Consider the following 19,318-nt stretch of genomic DNA (forward strand, 5'->3'; position numbering starts at 1 on the left):
CCCCCCCCCCCCCCCCCCGAAAACAAACAAACAACAAAACAACAACAACAAAAACAGCGATCATTGGTTTGAAAACAGATTAACATTATTTATCTTTATGAAACGTTTTCTCCCATCGACGTACCGCAATAAAGTTCCCTGAGATTTGTATATCAAATATCTCCATTGTAGAACATAAAAATATTATTCAGTTGTTCAAATGTGAGAAACCGCACGAAAGAAAAAGTATGCATGGATCTTAGTCTATAATTAATATAATTAACACCATCATAGTAATCATCAGTTTCATCAGCAGTGACAGCACATGTACATAACAAATTCCATTAAACAAGTGAGTATTTTTCTTTAAGGAAAAAGGAGAAAGAAAAGTTAAAAAAAAAGAAAATACACATTGAGGTACCAAGTAAGGGTAAACTACGGAGTAAGCATACACCAATAGGTCATTAACACTGCCCGTATGGGAAGGGCGGACCTGGTGAGACGAAACCGACTTATCAACATCAGGTTTCAGATTGGTCAGTAGCAGACCAAATAGCCACGCTTTGTGATCCTTAATTTTTTCCTCAGCTTCGTCAGCAACCTTGTCACTGCACTGAATCCCCTTTCTACTAGAAAAGCGATGGACAACAACTTGATCTTTTCCCACAAGGAGGGATATTTTTGTTTTGCACACAGTTTTCAACCAGAATGACTGGTACGACTCTTTGAACAATGGTTTGATATCAAAGTCACTTTTCATTGTCAGAAGCTCTTCTTCAATTGCCAATGTCAAGTCACCATTTGTTCCAGTGTTGAGTGGGTCCAGTACCCAGTCAGGAATTTCCAGTTAAAAGATATCAGTAAACCTTGTCTTCGCGGTCATATCAGCAAGCAAATCTCTGAGGTGGTTGGTATATATTTCTAGTTCCTCGTCAGAAACCCGCCCTTCTTTCAGTGTCTCTGTCAAGCTAGGAAACTGAGCAAATTTCCTTCTGCCAATGTTTCGGTAGTACATTTCTAATTTCTACAAGAAGGACGAAAGTATGGATTTTGCATTGATCGGGTTGGCGTCATCCCCCTGCAGCTGCAAGTTGAACTGGCTGAACTTTGTGAAAAGATCAGTGAGGGACGCAATATTGTTCTTGTGTTCTTTCAGTTTATTACAGAGATCACGGTCTGTTTCTTGAAACAAGCTCCAGCCCAGAGTAAAACAGGCAGAACAATAATCGTGTTAAACAGAGTTCCCTTTTGAGAGCCACCGGACTTCAGTGTGCACATGTAAGCATTGAAAGTCCTCGTCATTTTCAGTGCACAGCTGGTGAAATAATCTCGAGCTCGAAGCGTGGATTTTGATCTTGTTCCATACTTGATGACAATGGCCAGTGCGGCATGCAGACTTTCTTTCAGGTTTATTTGTCACCAAATTCAGTCTGTGAATGACACAGTGAATAGTAAGTACTCCAGGGACAGATTTCTTCAAGAAGCTCATAAATCCGTAGTGCCGAACTGTCATCGACGGTGCTACATTAGTTTCACAGGCAACTATACTGGTCAGAGGAATCTGTTTCTCCTCGAATAATTCTTGGACCACTTTGAAAATGGACTCGTCTTTGGTATTTGCTTCCAACATTTTCGCAATAACAATTCTTACCTTATTTCCTCACCCTCTATGAACCTGTATCCAGTTGAAGGCTGAACTCACGTCCTTTAAGCATTTTGCACAATTATTCCTCAACATTTGCTGACATCCCATCCATACGTCTTTGATAGGTATTGTCACTTAGTGGCAAAAACTTTCAACACAGGCTCGGGGCACGGTGCAGGACTGTGCTGACCACCTCTCTTATCGCAGGCAATATGAGGTCCTCGCCGATAGTACGTGGTTTGCCAGCCTTTGCAACTAGCAAAGATAAATTATATGTTGCTCGTAAGCCTTCATCAGCTTGATCGACGTCGGCTGCAAACATCGATTTAAGTGATTTTCATTTCTGAAAATTGATCTTCAGAGTTTTGAAGTATGCCAGATCTTTGTCGGATTTTGTCGGGTTGAATCTTCTTTATATGGGATTTGCGTGCTAGGAAAAAAGTTCTTAGTAATAAGTAGTATTGTAAACTGTGCCTAAGCTATCAATATTTGTTTTTGTTTTTGTTTTTTTATATGGATTCTTTCCCTTCACCATTTTTTATGTTGCATTTCATTAAAAGTTCACACCGCCCCCTTTACGCCCACTAGCGCCCCCCTATCGCCCAATTTCTCCACAGCGCCCCCCAAACTGTCGCCACCACCACCCCTCCCCTGGGAGCGTTAGCGCTCACTTTGAAAACCACTGGTCAAGGGCATAGTAAATGAGACGTTGTATGATTTTAGGATCGTTGGGTTGGTGAGGGAGGACCTGGTGCTTTTATTTTCATTCTTTTTACTTGTCGCTTTGATTTCTAGTACTAAATTTGTTTGTTAGCTTAACATCAATTTCGTTCATCCTGTATTGGAACTGAACACTGAAGTGATAACTTTCACTACTCCACTACATAACCATTCAAAGGCACAACTCATAGGACAATCAGGTTCACCTCCCTCAGGTTCACGGCCACAGAGTCACTTAAAATACGTGTAGTGGCAAGTGGCACAACAGACAATGAACCAATCACAATTCACTTGAGCAGTCCGCTGGATTGCTCCGGGGCTCACATAATATTGGCAAAGAATAGGCTAGCGCAAGGTCTATCGCGTTTATTTTTAGACTGCCTACTGTGGGCTATGTTTCGGCACTGTTCGACAGGAGCATATTTAGGCCACTGTCCCTCGCACAAAAATCACCTTGACCCGTCACTAATTGCAACAGAATTTCTGTTTGCGATAAACTGTATACTGGGATGCCAAGATACACTGTACAAAAGTATACCAAAATCGGGAGAGGCATTACGGTGTAATTAGGCCTTCAATGACGTCACAATAACATAACATATATAGGATAAGTAATACTTAACACACCCCCGTCGTGTCGCATCTCATATTAAAGCTTGGAATCTTGTCTTTTTAAATACAAAGCTACATTTGTGATTATTCATGACCAGAGCGAGCTATTTGCGGATATTGTAAAGTTACATTAAGTATGACACTCAGTCATTAAGACAAAATATAATTAGAAAGACACTATTTTAAGTTTTGGACCATGATGCCTATACATCACGTGGAACGGGTTAAAATGCTTTAATAAACATATGATATATGCTGTTTCACAATAAAAAAAATTGGGCTACATGTAAGTATCCTCTATACAAAACTAATGTTTTGTGAATTGAGGCAGCGGATACCATGGCACTCTGCACATGCTTGTGAGCGTTCCAGTCCGTGTTTCCGACAGGAGCAACATCGAGTGTCACAGTTGTCCTTGCAGGTAATTAGCACAATTTTCAGAAGGTCTGGTGGTGCTGCCGACAAGGTGGTCATGATGGGAACATAATGTCCATCCTCATATTTCCATCCCCATTCTACGGGATTAAGTGTATCATTTCTCATCCACTGTTGCACCTGAAGATACACTCTTAGGCTATGATACTTAGCTACAACTGATGTCGGAGGAAGTGCATGGTCCAGTATAAATGTTACGGCTATTACAACTTTTATGCAGAAGGTACGATGGCGTTGTTCATCAAGACTTTCTTCTGGTTTCCCATTGTACAGAAACACAACGGCTTTCTCGCCTGAAGCAGCAACACTTAAGGCAGATTGGTTTGTCATAAAATCTGTACTTAAGATTCTAAGAGCATCATTTTGTTTGAACTTTTTCAAAGTAGTGCCTTTCCCGATACTGAATGGTCTTGAGGAGGTGTCACAGCCAAGAACAGAGAATGTCGAAATGTCCCAGTTGAATAATTAATTGTTTAATATCCCATTGCTCCATTTTTAAGCTGGGATATTTTTGTTCGAGTAGAAATAGATGTTATGAGCATGTTCATCAGCACAATGTGCTAACAGAAGGAGAAGATCTGTATCTTCTCCTATTACAGCGGTATCACTGTGCTGCGCACACTTGATTGCTGCTTGGACAATCTTAAGGTCAGCATCACATTTGCTGTACATGACAAGGTGTCCTCTGTCTTCAAGCACAGACGCGAGGGCATTGATAAAAACGTTGCTTATTTTCTTTGTTGACAAGAAAAAAATCCTTTGAAGATTGGAGAACCATGTCTAGCTTAAAATGAACAGCTTGTCCTGTAATTCCTTTGGTTCTTTTGAGCTGTGTCATATCTTTTGTCGACAGTCTAGACAAATATCCCAAAAAACAAAGGTTTCGTTTGGCTAATTCCTGCTGACAGAAGAAGCATAATATGCAAATGAAGGTGCTCCCTCGTTGTTGGGAATGCGCTGCAGTAAAGACCCTCCATCAAACGAGGATCTGCAGGTTAGCTGGTGATGGCAGATCAGGCGTAACAATTGTCCTTGATTTCCTAAGTTCCTCTAGCGGAGCTGATTTGTTGGATTGATGAAGGATATCTGCAGATTCAGACAATGACAAGGGGTAGCTGCAAAGTTCGTGTTTAAAAATCTCTGTCGTGTCTTCATATTTTGAAGTTGCAGCTGTCTCTAATCTCTGAAACAACAACTGAGAATCAATAGTCACAGGGTCGTGCTTACTCTATAGAGCTGTCTTTGCAGCCATTACAACAACTTTGTCTTTTTTTTTTATTCAAGGACAATTTTGAGACTAATCTACCTTCCATTTTGCCGACAATAGTTTGACCAACATCTTGTGCTTTGTCAACGTTGACAGCTGTTTCTGCAACCACCCCCGTAACGATTTTTATTATTTCTCAGACTAGCGTCTTCAGCGGATTTCTCTCATGAAGAAACTTGGTAACAGCCATCATATCCTGCGCATCCTTTGCCGATCTCGATGGACTCGGTTCTTTGTGATGTTCACTTGAGAGACGCAACGTGCCTGTCACTTTTTGCATGTCGTTATTTAGTTCTGCGCAAGCTGGCATTGACAGAAGCCACATTGCTGTCTGTGATTTGCTGATTCCCCTGCCTCTTGTCAGTCCCCAGGTTGATTTGACACTTCACATTCATATTTGCTCAATGGCTAAATCTGAAGAAAGTCCTACCTTAAAGTTCGAGAGATCACTTAACCGAATTACGTGATGGCCGTCCGAAAAACTCTTATAGATATGAGGGTGAGTCTCTCCTAGCTGGTTCATCATCTGGAGGCACAAGTATGCTAAGTGTGTGTATAAATGGTGTCCTGCCGCACCTAGATAGGGTAACATTTGGTGAACAGTAGAAAGATGTAAAATCCAGTTGCCCGTTCTCTCTCTGCTTTAACTCTTTTTATCCTAGCCGTACCCCCACGATCTCTGTACCAGTCCTAGGGCCGCCGCGCCGTATGAGTTGGAAGTCAGTGTGTATAGTTCAAAGTGCTGTATTTCTTACATTTACTCTAAGATTTTAAAGAAATTTGGCATTTTTGTTAGAAATTGAATGTAGTTTTTATAAATGTATGTGGTTAGGAATTACACAAATAGCACAATGTAGATTTTGAGGTGTATTCCACCCTCGAACTTGACCCTGATTGCCGCGCCCACGACGTCCCATTGGATTTTATAGATCTAGATCTAGCCCTACCCATCGAGCACGAATTCCAGTACTGACCCCTTCACCATGATCTGAATCGCTATTAGATGAGTCTAAGTCCTGTTTCTTATCATCCACAACGGAATTTACGGCACTTATTTCTGAGTCTTTTTCATCAAATTAGTACCATTCCCCCTCACAACCCAGCGCCACTTCAAAAAGTACTTCGTCGGTCGTGAATGTGCGTTTTCGAGACATCTTTCAAGCTTCTACACCCATCAAAAACAAATAAACCACTGTTCATTAGAAAATTAAAATATTCAGACAGAGCTAGCATCGCCGTATTTGCATATTTTTGTAATTACAAGCAGAACTAATTTCTTTGACGTGACTGTATCGCTGTTCCGAGAATACTCGTAGCCCGGACTGGTCGGCGTTACGAGTATACTCGTAGCCTGGATAAAAAGAGTTTTAAGAAACATCTTTAAGATGTCAACCATTGCCATACATTGAAGCCACACTTTGCTCGTTCTGCTGATGAGAGTACTTGCGCGATCTTCGACTTTCCTAGCCAAACCAAGAAGAAGTTCATTGCCCTTCAGATCATTGACAGACAACTCGTTTGCCAAAACTTGTTTGTATAAAGTTAATAAAACCTGCAAGTCTTTATTCGATGCCGGTGAATTAGGTGCTGCAGCATCGATGTTTTGAAAAATATCTGGTAGACAGTAATTTTCACTTGAAGCTTCATGGCTAGACTGAGTTTCTTCGACTTCGGGTGAGATGCCCAATGGACGCGAGGAAGCTCATTTTCACTTAAAGTGGTCCTAAACGCAGCAGACTGGAGCGGAGGTCACTGGTTTCAGGCTCGCCTTCAATGATTTTACGCTTTCCACCAGAAAGGCTGGTGAAATGTTATAATTGGTGTTTTGTTCTGTTATTTTGCATGGGGACCACAAGAACTATCGTGCCGGTTAAAATGGAGACTATACAATGCGAGGAACAAAAGAACAACAAATTCATTATCTATTCCAGACTGTAGGCCTATCTGGAATTACACTCACACACACACACACACACACATATACACACACTCACACACACACACACACACACACACACACACACACACACACACACACACACACACACACACACACACTAACGCAGGCACGCAGTCACATACAAATAATACAAACAATGCCGAAAGCTAGTATGAATGAACGACTGAGATATAGATCTAGACTCAAGTCATTTCTACTTGTACTTAAATTAGACATAGATCTAGATCTAAACACATGGATCTATTGATCTACTAAAATAAGTATTTCATATAGACACTTTTTTGTTCTTTAACCATAACGGGTTTCCATACTTTAGCGCCCACGTCTGTGTGTTAGCACAGACGTTTGGGTGTTTTTGTTGATTTTAAAACGTACATGTGATAACAAAGCAATTCTTTCGATATAGCTTATTTCTATAACTCATATTAAAGTTGCATACTACACAAAATGGCACATCTGGCTTTAAACTTCTGCGAAAATGCGCCAATAAACTATTAGGTTTAAGTGTGTCACGGGAAGAAAGGTGTCAAGGTTTCTAGGAAATGTTGATCAATTCCCGTGGAATGCCCGGATGTAAACCAGCAAAAACGTCTTTTTAGTTATGAAAACCCTCGAGGGTTAGAACAGAAATTGGTCAGTAGAAAATGACCAATATCTCAGAAAAGCCTGACCCTAAACAGGTATAATTTATTATGGGTGTTCAGAACACCATTTTCTACCATTTCGCGTCGGAATTATTTCTGTTGCAATTAGTGACGGGTTATTTCGTCTGGACAGTGGACTAATTTGAGATGTGCCGTCTTATTAATATTAATGTACCGCTAAACTCGCTACGAGTGTCGTCATTGCTTGGGTTATCCCCAAGAGCGATTTATAGGTCAGGTTACAGTGTTGAATATCCTATTATGTTTAGCTAAAGCGCATGGACTTTGACTTGGCATAGTAGATGTTTTACGGCGCTAAAGACACAGAAATGACAGTGATGGCGCCAGTGAAGACCTCGTTTTGATATCATATTTGGCCAGTGTTTGTTTCTGGCTTCTTTTATTTTATTATTGTGGATGTTTACGTAATAGAACGTTAAAAACATTTGGGCGGCACTGCACGACCGTGTTCTATGGACGAACTGTGCCTGAATTATATACTCTTTAGCATATTTAACTTCATATCTCATATTCAAGGCAATGCCATGACCAACCAAAATGTCCCGCAAGTGCTCAATTGGATTTAGACTTAATGAATACGCTGACTATGGCTGCAGGAGAGGAATGTTGTTGCTTTGAGAAATTGATTTATTGCTGCAGCCTTATTAGCAGGTGCAGTATCATACATGAATACTTGTCCTTGGGCTTGAATTTGAAAGAAAAGTACATTGAGCTCAAAAACTTGGTTGATTTAGCTTTGAGCTGTTATACTCCCACGAATAGACACAAGCGTGATGTGACCAACATGACTGATTCCAGCCCACGCCATGACATAACCTCAACCGAAACCATTTGCTTGTCTGAAGCAAGCTGGGGGTGTAAACTTTGGAAGGGTATTCTGTAGACTCTAGCATGTACATCGTGTCGTTCCAGTTGAAATTGGGACTCTCTGAAAACATGTACCTATTCCTAATGCGATGTGGTCATCACGTGCGACGCTGTGCCCAGAGAAGTCTGTGCTGAACGTGATGGGGCTGCAGTTTTATGCGACACACTAAGCACCTAGCACGAAGGTTCCACTCTTTCAAACGAAGAAGAACCGTTATGACAAAGATCGGACTGTCATTTTAAAGTCTGTTCGACTTATCCTGGGTCTTTGTTTGCCGGTTGAAATTGTTTTCTCAAGCGTTGCGTTATGATGGATGCATCCACCATCCGTTTTGTCTTTCTGCGTCCAACTCGCTTGGGTCTATCATTTTGGGAATCTTTCATTGCCATGTGATCCCGTGTGTCATACACCGTGTATCTGCCCACGTTGAACCTTCTCCCGACTGACGAAAGCGGAGTGCTCACCTGGAGCGTTCTAATTAAGTGGTTTCTTTCTGATTCATTCAGCCAAAGCATGGTGAATAGATTCGTCGCCTGTCACACGAAAGGGCGTATCCTTGTTTTCTTACTTTTTCAGGAGGGCGATTTAAAGATTTTCAGACTTTGGTTGCTTCATCCTTTTCCCTTGTCATTTTAGTAAACTGCATCCTACCATCGGGATATTTCGATATTGTGGGCAAGATAAGATATCAAACAACGAGCAAGATTAGTTTTGAATTGTTTTATATAATTTCACTGCAAAAATGTGCCATCTGTTGGCATACGCCCTTTCGTGTGATTGTTCAATTTTTTGTCCAGTCCAAAATCAGTGTATACGCCCATGTATACACCATGTGTTTGAGTGTCCACACCATTAACTTCAGCCTTCAGACTGACAAGTAGAGGTAAAAGTCCTCCAAGACATCACTCCTCACCCCCCCCCCCCCCCCATTCGACATGCCAAACCTTTCCCTTTCTCTTCTCCTCCCCATACCTCTCTGTCTGTCTGTCTGTCTGTCTGTCTGTCTGTCTGTCTGTCTGTCTGTCTGTCTGTCTGTCTGTCTGTCTGTCTGTCTGTCTGTCTGTCTGTCTGTCTGTCTGCCTGCCTGTCTGTCTGTCTGTCTATCTGGAAAGTCTCCTCTTGTAGAACAAAGCATTTTCATGTGAAATTGGCAAGTATATGACCTGCTGGGGATCAAAGTTCCCAGCCAGAATGCTGTGGTCAGCTTGAACCATCTTCTTGCAATCCTCCCTAAGTTGTCCTCCCCTTTGTTTTTCTGCATCGTGCCTGTTATAAATTTCCCTGAGTTCATTTTTCTGTGCTTCTTCCCATTTTCGGAAAGAGTTGCAGAGTGAGCATTAGTCCTTTTTAAGGACTATGAAAGGCCAGGTTTTTTGTCTTGAACTCTCGTCTGAATGTGTGAAAACCTGGGATGTCATTGCATGGATTTATTTTCACGGACATGTCGTACATTTTGGACAATGTGAGGTCTGGGTTGATATACTCTTTGCTGGAAGAGGCCCTACAGTAGTGCGATTCCACGCGTAGAAATCTGTCAATGTGTTGACTGGTCATCTCCCTGATTTGTTCTTCTCTTGTCTTCATATGCTCCGATTGCCCCCTCGCTTGTCTTCTTCCACAATGCCGGTCTCCGTAATCTTTGACAAAACAACTAGGGCACATTTCTCTGAAATACCCAACGTTGCAAGGAATGTGTTCCTACACACTTTCAAGCGCTTTCCATTGACTGTGATGTAATAAGCATGCGTTTTGCTGCGTCGAGAGTTTGGTTTCCCGACCTTGGGCTCTGTCGTCACAATATGCCACGCAACGAACTTTCGCTGCTTCTGCAGGTCAGCCAGTTTATAAACTGTCCTGAAAAAGTCCTGAAATATCTCCCTCCTGTCCTTTCCTGAGATTTCAGAACATTGACGGACAGCTCTCATACATTCCATTCCAACGCAGCCCTTTCTCATCATTTGTGCTGGAACAACCTTTTTCGTGTCGGCGCTCATGTATTATTCGCCACATTGTCGCTTTCTTTTTTATCGTTCTTCGAGTTGATTCTCTTCGTTTCTTTGGCGACGCCTGGCAGGCTTACCCCTTCAACTTCAAATGATTCTGGTAGCCGTTCGTAGCTACTCTGGGTTTCATCGGTTTCAAAATCATTGTGCGGTATGGATTCAGAGTTTGTTGATTGCCCTGTCTTTCCTTTTGACTACAAAATACTGGAACTTCTAGGATGTGATCCGTGTCCGAATCATCGAAGTCACCCAGGCCAAGAGACGTGTGTTCATTCTCAGCCTCGTGTTGATCAGGAAATTCAATTGTCATTGTAGGACTGCATTTCAAAGTTTAGCTAACAGAATGTCATCTGACAAAGTCGGAGTCACTTTCATTGAAATGTGAGACAACTAAGGGATGTTTTCGAATAAAACCACTCAAAATAATGTATCTAAATTGTGGTTAGTTACTTTTAAAGATTACTGTGAAGTTCTTTAATGCTTTTAAAAATTGACTCTATAAACAACTTTCCTCTTTGTTTTCGACAATATTGAGAAGTCACTTTGGACAGTTTCGTAAATAAACCTTCAATGAGAAATGTTCTCGTCTCGGATGCTCTCTTGTAATAAGGATTGGTTTTTTTGTGGGAGTTTCTGCTGAATTGAGGTCTGTGCTGGCAGTTACATTGATGACAGAAGTGTCTCTATCCACGACAATGTTCCCAACATAACATTCATCAAAGGCTGTTGATCAGAGGAACCTGATTTTGCTTACAGTAAGTTTCAGATGTTCTTTTCTCTAAAAGATAGTTCTACATCCATTTATATCTAGAGGTACCCAGGACTTTCTTGCAGCGTCACTATGCCTTTGATGCTTTTCCTTCCCATGCTAGGACAGGGACCAGATATAATTAAAAGCTTACCGTCAGTCCCATTTTGAAAGTTCTTTGCACTTCATTCCCTACTCTCTTTGCATTCATTATATGGAGTGTTAATTTCTGGGGCGGGTTTATGTCCATCAGTTCGGAAATACGCTTGGCCTTGCTTGCATTATTCAGTTCGTTAGTTTTACTTCCATTCTGCTTGAGCTTTCTTCTGTTGTTGTTTTATTTATTCGTTTATTTTTTGGTTAAAGTCAGACAGTATCTGATTCAAACGACTTATGCCACGGTCAACTAGGTTTATAATGCGACGTTGCTTCCCCAATGGGTGGTATATAAGCAGACAGATCAGGTGAAATCTGACTTAAAAGTTGATGTAGCTTTGACTCGGATGACATATGAGGTGACTGGACATAGATTTGATAAATGGGGTTTCAGAAATCATTCAGGCTCGACAATGGGCAGAGCTGGGTCAGCGGTCAGGGTGGGCCGTAAGGGGTACATACATATGTTTGTGGTGAATTAGATGCCAGAGATGATGCATTTTAGATAAAAGGTGACGATGCGTCGATTGTTACTGATACAAAAGGTTTCGGAACCGGAGAATACTGTGAACCAGGTACAGAAGGTAGTTACAGATTGCTTTGGCCATTCCTAAGCGATGACCAGTCTCGAACCACTTTGTGATCAAAGCTCGTAAACCACACGATGGTGCTTACGAGTTCTGATCTCAACCACTTCTGGGGAGGGGTGGACTTGTGAGTTTTGTTTACTAACGATAAAACACACTTCTAAGCCATTTTTCAGCTAAACCTTCCGCTGGCATGTGCAGTGTAATCAGAAAAATGTTATGTTGTAAAAAAGTCAATTTGGCCAAAACTGTCGCTTACGAGGTCTGATCACGGGCCATCCACACACACACACACACACACACACACACACACACACACACACACACACACACACACACACACATATATATATACATAGTATGTGTGTGTATGTGTGTGTGTGTGTGTGTGTGTGTGTGTGTGTGTGTGTGTGTGTGTTTGTGTGTGTGAGTGTGTTAATGTATTAATTAATATAATATTACGTTCTTCGTGTACGCCTGTCAAGTAATTTGGAAGTGTGGTAACTCTATGAGTGTAATTTTGCCTGGAGCATTTTTTTAGAAAATGGAAATGTACAGCATAATTTATATATTTGTAAAATACTATCACTCCCACCAAACGCCCAGTTTTATGAACAGAGCGTTATCTAATTAGCATTAAAGAGATTGCAGACTGCACGAAATCATGGTCCTATTCGTTAAGGTGATAACAATAATTATTTCTCTTACTCTCTGTTAATCTCTTTATCTGTGTCATTAAAAGCTTTACTGTCCACATCACAAAAAGCGCCATGGAGTACGTATGTTCTCTGTTCCTCTTCCATTGCAAGAATATCATTCTTGTTTTCTCCGTCCAAACTGACATTCTTTCTATGTACTGTTGTATTTCCTTTAATGTTAAGCTTTAGTTTATATTATAAAAGAACACAGCAGGAAAAACACAAACTGGGCGTAAAATACTGTCGACTTTACAGTGCCCATTTTCACAGACTTGTTTCTCTCGTCCAACTGTTGAAACATGTAACGTGTAATAAGTCTTTCGTTAAATTCAGTTTGATAGCTATGCAGACTTGCTTTGTACTTTCAAGTACATATAAATTATATAAATACATATTAGCAAAATATTGGTAACTGTTGTTTGTGTCACGTAAATGTACATATCCTACATGTTGCAGTACTTCAACATTATTTTGTTTTTGATATCTCGTGACAATGGTAATTTTCTTGATTCAATATTATTGTTAGAAGGATATACTAAGGACACCACGTGAGTGATACTTTACTATGATTAATTACGTCTTGCACAATTGTTGATGTAGTGTGCCGTGGCAAGCGTAACTGGGCTTTGAAGTGATGTTCCGTCATAAGTTATTTCGTTGGAGTTTCAATAAAGCTGTGAAATAGAGTTAAAGTTTGAGGGAAGTACTCGTAAATATCCCTCCCCCCCCCCTCCCCCACAGACACACAGAGAGATAAACCTACAAAGAAAAGGAAAAGAACAGACAGTTGCAACACCAATACCTTTTAGCTGTGCAACCATTTTATCGTATTCGTTACGCTTCTTAGTTGGAAAACGCAATCAAGAACACAAACATTTTTCATTCTTTATGGGAAAATATTGGCTCAGTCATATTTGTTATACACGGGAAGCAATTCCCTCTTCGCTACTAAGAAATCACTACTAGAAAAGAGGGAAACCTGTGCCCCGAACCCGAAGGAGTAGACAAACATTTGAAGCTCCACTGCTGGCGGGTTTGCCACTCATTGGCCTCAACCTCTCAAGCGCAACTGTGGCTCAATTTTATTGTTCTTACTGTGTTCTACTTTCAGTTCTCTTTCAAGTAGATCTGTCGACCGATGGTCCACGGTTGCAAAATATTCACGACGAGACCAGACACAATGACCATAAATTACATTTTAAGGTTTGAGGAATCAAATGAAACATATAAATTAAGTAGCTCACCAAAAAATTCGTCGATTTGAAACCAGCAAACTTGACATGTGAGGCCCCAGTCTTGCTCAGAAGCTGCTTCACAAAGTCATAATTGTCGATGTGTGTGATGGCATCATCGAGGGTGGTCATAACTAACGTTGCATGATATTCAAGAGCCTCGTTAGACCGTAGCTCGTCATCTGACCGGATGTCCTTGAACCCCTGGAACATGGTCTGAAGGTGTGAGCTCGTCTTGAAAAGCCTGTTGAGGAAAAAGGTAGAGGTAAACACATTTGCAGGCAATCTACAAAAATAAGCGTTTATTGTTAGCAAAGTGTGCTGGACAAGTCATTTTGTAGGCCAATTATGCGTCTGACGTCGACAGTAAGTATGTGCAGTTGAAGACTTATAACAAAGTAATAGTTGAACTAAGAAAGAGGCTTTACGGAAAGGGAAATCATTGTTCAATTTTCAAAAGATCTAACTGCTTTTCCAGGATGAGTGTCAAAAACTGTGCAGAGATGGTACAGTGCTGTTTCAATTGCCATAATTTCTGCACCGTAGTTGCTGCATTTCTCCCGACAGGCTGCAGAGATCTCATTGGAACTACCATCTGAGTACTGTATTAGTATTCCATATCCGGCTTTGGTTGTGCCTTTGAATGCTGAGCCGTCCGTATAGACGTGTATCCAGTCATCTGAATAGCTGTCGATTGTTTGATGTGATGCAATCATCGGCGTCACTGGGTCTGAAGATTTTGTGCTCTTTGAGAGATGTTGTAATGATTGGCTTTTTTAAAGAAAGGTGGGGAGGGATGTTTTGGTTGACTCTTTTGGTTTCTTTTCTATTTTGTGGTAGATGGTGGCTCTCCATTAGTTCTGTGATGTGATGCATGATTGACTTTTGTTGAATTCGTTTCTTTGGTTTCCATGTTTCGACTAATTTCCTGTTTGGGTGGTTGGGGCACATTCTTTTAGTTCTTTCATGTAGCTCCAAAACTGCTTTATCTCTGCGGATTCCCAGGGGTTCAACATTTGCAAGGATTTCGCACGCGGCGGTAGGTGTGGATCTCATGCCGCCATTTATAAAACGAAGGGCATTGTTTTGGACCTTGTCAAGGGTATTGCAAGTAGTTGTACTGCACATAGTGAGTAGGCTATTGCTGTATTTCAGGGAAGATCGGACATAACCCAGGTATAGAGCTCTCAGAGTTTGTTTGTCTGACCCCCATGAACTGCTTGCGAGTTTCTTTAAAAGTTGGAGTCTTTTTTTTTGCTTTGTTCCTTATGTTCTCCACTTGGCTTTTCATGGTTAGCTTATGGTCAAGTTTGACTCCTAGGTAAGTTGGATGTTCTTCTTTGGGGAGACTTTCATTTCCTATCTTTAGTTTGAGATTTGCTTTGGCTGCTTTATGGCTCTTCGTTAAGATGGTGTATACTGTTTTCGTGCAGTTTATTTTAAGTTTCCATTTCTGACAGTAATTATGGAGCCTCTTGAGGTCTTCATTTAATTTCCCTGCTCCTACTATCGTGCTGTGATGTGTCTGCCAGAGAGCAAGATCATCGGCATAAAGAGTCTTTTCTGATTTCAGCACGTTTGTTACATCATTAAAGAAGATCAGGAACAAAGTGCAACTCAGACAGGAACCTTGAGGTAGGCCTACCTCGAGTACTTCTCTAGACGAGTGGGCATTGTTTACCTTGGTTTCAATGTTTCGATCCGACAGGAAGAACTTGATCCATTTGTAAAGTTTGCCATGTATCCCGAGGTCCATCAATTTCATGAGTAGGCCTTTTCTCCACACTCTGTCGAACGCCTGTTGGAGATCTACAAAGATGGCGACAGTGTGTTTACTCTCCTGAAATCCATCCTGGATGTTCTGACTCAGTTTAAAAAGTTGAACTTCTGTGTTGCTGCCTTTTCTGAAGCCTGCTTGGTGTGGGTTTAAGCTGTTAGTATTTTCCAGGTACCAGTAGCTTACCGATACATGATGTTAATGAGATGGGTCGGTAGCTTTTCGCTTCTCCAGGTGGTTTCCCATTTTTCAGGAGTGGTGTAATCTGGGCGATCCTCCATGCCTTTGGTATTCCACTCGTTCTCCACGTGGTGTTTATCAGGGAAAGAAGAACTTCTTTTCCTTTAGCACCAAGGTGGCACAGCATTTCGTTGTGTATTTTATCTGGTCCTGGGGCTTTCTTTTCCTTTAGCTTTTTGAGGGCCTGACTGAGTCCCACCATGCTATAATCCTCTTCAACAAGCGAGTTGTTCACAGTAGGAGCTTTTTCTTTATGCTTAGCCCTATTAATGAGAAGTCAATCAGCCTCAGTTAGTCTGCCTGCCCTGTTTACAGAGTACAGAGGCGAAAAAACGGTTAAAATGTTTGGCTTTCTTCTGGTCTTCAGTGATGGTGCTGCCTGAAAGGAAAAAGGGTTTGGGGTTGCTTTTTTGTCTTTCTCCCGAGAGGTTGCTAACAAGGGACCAAGTCTTTGTTCCATTGTGGCGGAGGTCGAGATCTTTGCAGGTTTGAGTCCATTTCTCTTTTTTGGCTTTTTTTTAACTGTCACTTTCACCTGAGCGCAGGTCTTGTTGTAGTGTATTTTGTTTATTGTTGATGGTGATTTTTCCAATGACTGTCTAGCTTTCTCTATTTCTGCCACAGCAGTTTGGATTTCTTCACTCCAAAAGGGTTTGAAATTTCTTCGGCATCCCCTTGGAATGTGCTGAGATGCAGCTTTCAGAATATTTTCGGTGACTTGTTCATTAAAAAGATCAGCATCTTCTGTTTCTGCTATGCTGGAGAGCAATTCGTCTGAGGCCTTTTCGTATTCTGCCCAGTTGGCTTTCTTAAAGTTCCATCGAGTTCTCCGAGGGTGGTTCAATGCAGGTGGGGAGGTGATCTGTATAAAGATAGGCCTGTGATCACTTCCTATGTCATCAATCACTTCGATGCGACATGAGTTTTTAATGTCGGATGAGCAGATGGTGAGATCAGGCCGGCTGAGAGTCCAGTGGGCTCTGTGAAGTAAGGTAGGAGTTGAGTTGACATCTTGTAATACAGATAGGTTGCTGGTTTCGCACAGCTCCTCAATCTTTCGGCCTGTGCCGTTATAGTTGACGTAGCCCCATTCTGGAGAGTGACCATTGAAGTCGCCCGCACAAATGGTTTTTTCGTAGCTGGCTGCTTGCAGATCAGACAAGTCGCATGTTGTCTGTGGGGGGTTGTAAACATTGTAAAGTGTGTACTTCCTACCAATGTGCCATATGGTGGCCTTCTGGATATCTGTCGGTTGGGCAGATGATAAGTGTACGACATCTCCCTGAACATCATTTCGCAGGTAAGTGACTATATCGCGGCATCCTGTGCATGTGCAGGCGTAACTGGTGTATCCTGTGAGGTTCAGGTCCGTACCTTTGTGTAGGGTTTCTTGAAGGAGGGCAACATGAATCTGCCTGTCCTTCAGTACTTTGAGGAGTTCTGTTTTCTTGTTCCTCAAACCACAGATGTTGAGTTGCAAGAGGTTGAGGGAACTCTTCTTCTGGTTGGGGATGTAGTTTGCTCCCTTCTCACGCCGAGAGCTTTTCGGTGCTGGTTTAGCGCTGTTTCTGTGTGTATCACCAGTAGCTGACTTGTCGCTCAGAGCAGCCTGGTGATTGCGCTGCCTGGGGCGGACCTTGTTTAACGAGGCGACGTCCGAGCTCGCATGTAATTTATTTCTTTGTGTCATGGCATTGTGGACTGAGGTGTCTGTGGACTGTCTGCCCACCCTGAGAAGAGGCCATTCATGTTGAGGATAGGAGGGTACTAGGAGTTTTCATGAGACTGGAAAGACCTAACTGCCCTGTGACCGTGTAATTCCGGTAGGGTTCACGTTGCCCATTCCCCGCCACCAATGGCTACTGGCTAAGGTTTTCGACTCTTTCATGAGGTATTGGCCAAGTGGAAAAGCCATTGGATCGTCACGTCCTGGGTCGTTGTGCCTTTACTAAGAGGTTTCACGGCCAGAAAGCAAGCCAGGCATTCTGCTCGGTCCATCCCCTGCACCCAGACACTCTCAAACTGGCTGGTACCTTCTCAGCCACAGAGGGTGTGTTGATAAAAGTAGTAGAGGTGTTAGGCAGAATAGACACCCACTCAAGGGAGAGTAGGGGTGTGTTAGTGAGGAGCATAGCGTCTACCACGCATCGGTGGGTTCTGCCTCCTGCACCTTGTGGGGCCACACCTGCTCCCATCCTGTTGTTTTAACCCCTCTAGAAAACGGGGGGGGGGGGGGGGGGGTTGGTTTGTTGGCGCCAACAACTTGCCATTCGCCAGAGCCGTGTCAGTGAGGACAGGGACCACCACGGGCAGGTACGGTTGGCTGGATTGGGAGAAGCTGTTTGAGACGCTTAGGTAAAATAAAATCGAACTGGCGTAATTAAAACAAAATTAATCTCTGAATTTTATCCAAGAACACGGAAATTTACCAGGACTTTGTTGCTATAAAATAACCTTTGAGTTGAAGTTTAAAATCGTTATACGATGCATACACTCCAGTTGCTAAGGCAGATTTTCTTACTAGTGATTGCTTTTATACGGTAATGATTTTATCTCATGTGAAGAATCAACTTCCTTATTAAATCCATGCTAGCGTTATGAAAAGGTGACCGCATGACGTAATTTTCGCCCTCCCCCCTTTCCCCCTCCCATTTTTTATGACCAGATCTGAAGCAAAAACTTCTCAAAATTCCACTATATATGTGTTCCGGCAGATGTAATGATTTTCTTTTCTTTGATTAATGCCGATGAAGCTTCGTCTTGTGCGCTGGGTTTCTTTTTAAAACGATACAGCGCACGCTTATAATGCATACATGAATGCAAATAACTCACGTGAATTTTTTAAAATCTCACTATAGAGGGAGCAAGTGATCGCGTAGGCCGAGAGCGGGTACGGATGCCGTACTTGCAGGTTTCTAAGACGAAAAAGATGGCGATCATAATCATGGTCTCCCTCAGTAAATGTCTCGTGTATAAAAGTCTCAAGACGGACCAGGTGATCCAGAGTGGATCGAGTTTTCCTGAATCCGCACTAGTGACCGACCAGCTAGTATGTCGCCTTCAGAAACCATGCTTGTTGATTTTTTTTTTCTAGAAGCCTGCACAGGCAGCTCGTTAAGGCAATTGGTCTGTAGTTGGATGTGTGAGTATGGTCTTTGTTTGGTTTTAGAACTGGGATGATAGTGACGAGTAAGCGTACTAGATTTATAGGGTTTTTTTTGTTTGCAATAACGTCTGTCTGTGTAGAACAATAGCCAAAGACAAAAGCACATAGAGAGTTATTGGTGGCCGATACTTCCATAGGGAGTGAGAAAGGCCGATGATGATATTATTACTATAACTCAAATATATGCTCTCTCCGTCACCACGGGTATATCGAAGGAACTGACCTCGACGACCAGAGACATTTTGGATTGTTAATATAAGTTTAGATTTCAAGTGCATATTTATGTTTTTTTAACTTAACCTCGGAACGACTTTGAACAATATCGAATTTTTTGTTCGAAGAAGTAGAATCTAGAAACTGTTCAAACCAAACGTTCAATACAAAAAACCCAGCTATTACTATTACCGAAATCTCGTTTAGAAACAACCGAATAATATATGTACATGTATAGTATATTATTATTCTGTTGATATGATAACATGTTGATTTTTTCGGGTTGTTTTGTAACTGATCAGCATAACCTTTTTGGACGGAGATTTTGTGAAAAAGCTGCATTCACT

At 41.8% G+C, this 19,318-nt stretch overlaps 1 protein-coding gene and 1 long non-coding RNA gene across 6 annotated transcripts in view; both read right to left on the reverse strand.

Moving 5' to 3' along the window:
- Positions 1-19,318, reverse strand: part of LOC101846946 (neuroglobin) — a 299,153-nt gene that overhangs the window by 7,837 nt on the left and 271,998 nt on the right. For all 5 annotated transcript variants that reach the window (XM_035968166.1, XM_005092258.3, XM_005092257.3 and 2 more), the window contains one exon: positions 13,588-13,819. In XM_035968166.1, coding sequence (XP_035824059.1) covers positions 13,588-13,819 — 232 coding nt within the window. The remainder of the gene's footprint in view (positions 1-13,587; positions 13,820-19,318) is intronic.
- On the reverse strand, positions 15,754-17,335 carry LOC118477222. The gene is made up of 2 exons (XR_004858225.1): positions 17,229-17,335; positions 15,754-17,143 (listed from the first exon to the last, which is right to left on the reverse strand). It is a non-coding gene; the product is annotated as an uncharacterized LOC118477222 (long non-coding RNA).

Source organism: Aplysia californica, unplaced genomic scaffold (assembly GCF_000002075.1).
Source record: "Aplysia californica isolate F4 #8 unplaced genomic scaffold, AplCal3.0 scaffold00043, whole genome shotgun sequence".
In the NCBI taxonomy this organism is placed as follows: domain Eukaryota; kingdom Metazoa; phylum Mollusca; class Gastropoda; order Aplysiida; family Aplysiidae; genus Aplysia; species Aplysia californica.